A 2,364-nucleotide genomic window follows, 5' to 3' on the forward strand; every position below is an offset into this window, starting at 1 on the left:
ATCCCCTGTGTGCCTTGAGAGACGCCGACCACTCTACGAGTCTCTTCCTCCCTGCTCTGTTCTTAGTTGCTCTTATTATATCAAAGAAGACATTTGACATTTGTTTTTTAGGGATTGGCTGGCTTCACTTAGCATAATCTGCTCTAATGCCATCCATTTCCCTGTAAATTCTATGATTTTGTCATTTTTTAATGCAGAGTAATACTCCATTGTGTGTAAATGCCACATTTTTTTTATCCATTCGTCTATTGAAGGGCATCTAGGTTGGTTCCACAGTCTTGCTATTGTGAACTGTGCTGCTATGAACATCGATGTAGCAGTGTCCCTGTAGCATTTAGCCGCAATTCTAATCAATTCTTTTTTTTTAATTTTTAATATTTATTTTTTAGTTGTAGTTGGACACGATATCTTTATTTTATTTATTTTTATGTGGTGCTGAGGATCGAACCTGGGGCCTCGCATGGGCTAGGCGAGTGCTCTACCGATGAGTCACAATCCCAGCCCACACAATCCTTAATCAATTCTACAAGTGAACATGTATCATTTATGAATGACTTCTAAACATCTTCTGCTTTAAATTAATGACCCAGTACTAAGATATTTCAGTTATGTCATTGTGATATGGTTGGCCATTTTCAGGAATATTATTCTTTTGATAAAGCCAAAAGGAGGAGCTGGGGATCTCAGTTGGTATAGTGCTTGCCTTGCATGCACAAGCCCTGGGTTCAATCCCCAGCACCACACACACAAAAAAAGCCAAAACGATATAAATAATTTAATATTAACAGGAATCATCCCTTAGTGACTCCTCATCATAATATTCTTCAAATGGAAAATTGTGGTTATTTGGTAATTGGCCTCCCCCAAAGTGTCCTTCTCAGTTTTCAAGTATTTGCCATTAATGTAATCCTTGCTTTTCTATGAGACTAAAAGTAAGATTAGCAGAATTGGAGAGAAGAAACCCTATAAAAGGTAATGTTTCTAAATGTATAGGTAATTGATCCGGTATCATTTCCTTTACAGGAGAAGATTTACAAATCTCTGCCTGGATGCTGTTTGTGGTTATCTGGTTGAACTCCAGTCTATGAGCTCTTCAGTAGTGGTCCAAACCATCACTGGGAATTTTAAATCCCTTCAAGCAAAGTTAGAAAGACTTCATTGATAATTGTAATGTATTTTTGTCCATGCATTTTGATCTGTAAAATAAAAGCTTAGCTGGGTCCAGATATCAAGTATTCTAAGAATTTAGATGCAATTTTAATAGAAATGTGTTTTTAATAAGTGGCTAATACTTACAAATATAGCACATTTGCCAAAAGAATTCTTTTATATGACTATATTTTGTTTTTTAATAGTGGGTTTGGAACTAACTAAATAAATAATTGGTATGGGCTGGGGTTGTAATTCAGTGGTGAGGGCTTTCTGTGTTGCCCCGAGTTCAATCCCCTACACCAAAAATAACAATAATAATAATAATTGGTTTAGGAAATAATAAATTAGGTTGTGTTTGTATTTAACAATGATTTTTTTAAATTCCTGTTTTGAATTTTACTCTAGGCAGAAATTTTGAATTTATATTATTTCTTTTTAAATAGAATGTCAGTACCAAAATTTCAAACAATAGTTCTTAAATAGGCAAATGACTGTTTTGTTTTAAAGATCATCTTTGTAAAGAAATTTCTGTAACTACTAATTTTATCAGTTATATCCCTTGGGGTTTGAAATGTAAACTTAGTTACTTGAGCAGGTAATAATGTTCTGTGGTTTAGAGGTAAACCTACATAGGGAGATACCATTTCCTTTAAGTGTCCACCTGGCTCTTTGGTTTTGTAATTACTGTTTCCATTAAAGCCATGGTTCTCAAAGTGTGTGTTTCAAACCAGCAGCAGCAACATCACTTGGGAATTTGTTAGAAATTCAGATTCCTGAGTCCCTCTCAGACCTACTGAATCAAAACCTTTGTGGGTGAGGCCCAGCTTTCTGTTTTAACAGTCTCTCCTAGGGATTCAAGTGCGTGTCAAGTTTGAAAGCGACTCCATCAGCAAATACTACTGCTTTCTGTAGTTTATGGATTAGGTCACCTGATTCCTTCACCTCCTTTCCTTATTAGTAACCATAACTCATGAGTTTTATCCAAGACACACAATGTGTAAAGGCAAAATTGTTAGCAATGTTGTCTTTAGCAAATTGCAATAACTAAATCAAGTCTTCCAAAGTTATGGCAATAAGAAAAAAGAGTGAGAATAACTAGAGCTAATAAAAAAGCAAAAATACTGTCCTTTTATCATTCTCCTTTTATACCACTAAGAGTAATTATATTTAGTTTCCTGTCACTAATGCATGTCTAACAATTTTTAGGTACAT

The 2,364-nt window shown here is 34.9% G+C and overlaps 1 protein-coding gene across 1 annotated transcript in view; it reads left to right on the plus strand.

Annotated features, from left to right (window-relative positions):
- The window catches only part of Nup155 (nucleoporin 155), a 59,536-nt gene extending 57,671 nt beyond the window's left edge, over nucleotides 1–1,865 (plus strand). Inside the window, exon 35 of the mRNA XM_015496353.2 lies at nucleotides 1,024–1,865. Within this exon, the coding sequence (XP_015351839.1) occupies nucleotides 1,024–1,162 (139 nt within the window). The 3' untranslated portion in view covers nucleotides 1,163–1,865. The remainder of the gene's footprint in view (nucleotides 1–1,023) is intronic.
- The last annotated feature ends 499 nt before the right edge of the window (nucleotides 1,866–2,364 follow it).

Source organism: Marmota marmota, unplaced genomic scaffold (assembly GCF_001458135.2).
Source record: "Marmota marmota marmota unplaced genomic scaffold, marMar, whole genome shotgun sequence".
Lineage (NCBI taxonomy): Eukaryota > Metazoa > Chordata > Mammalia > Rodentia > Sciuridae > Marmota > Marmota marmota.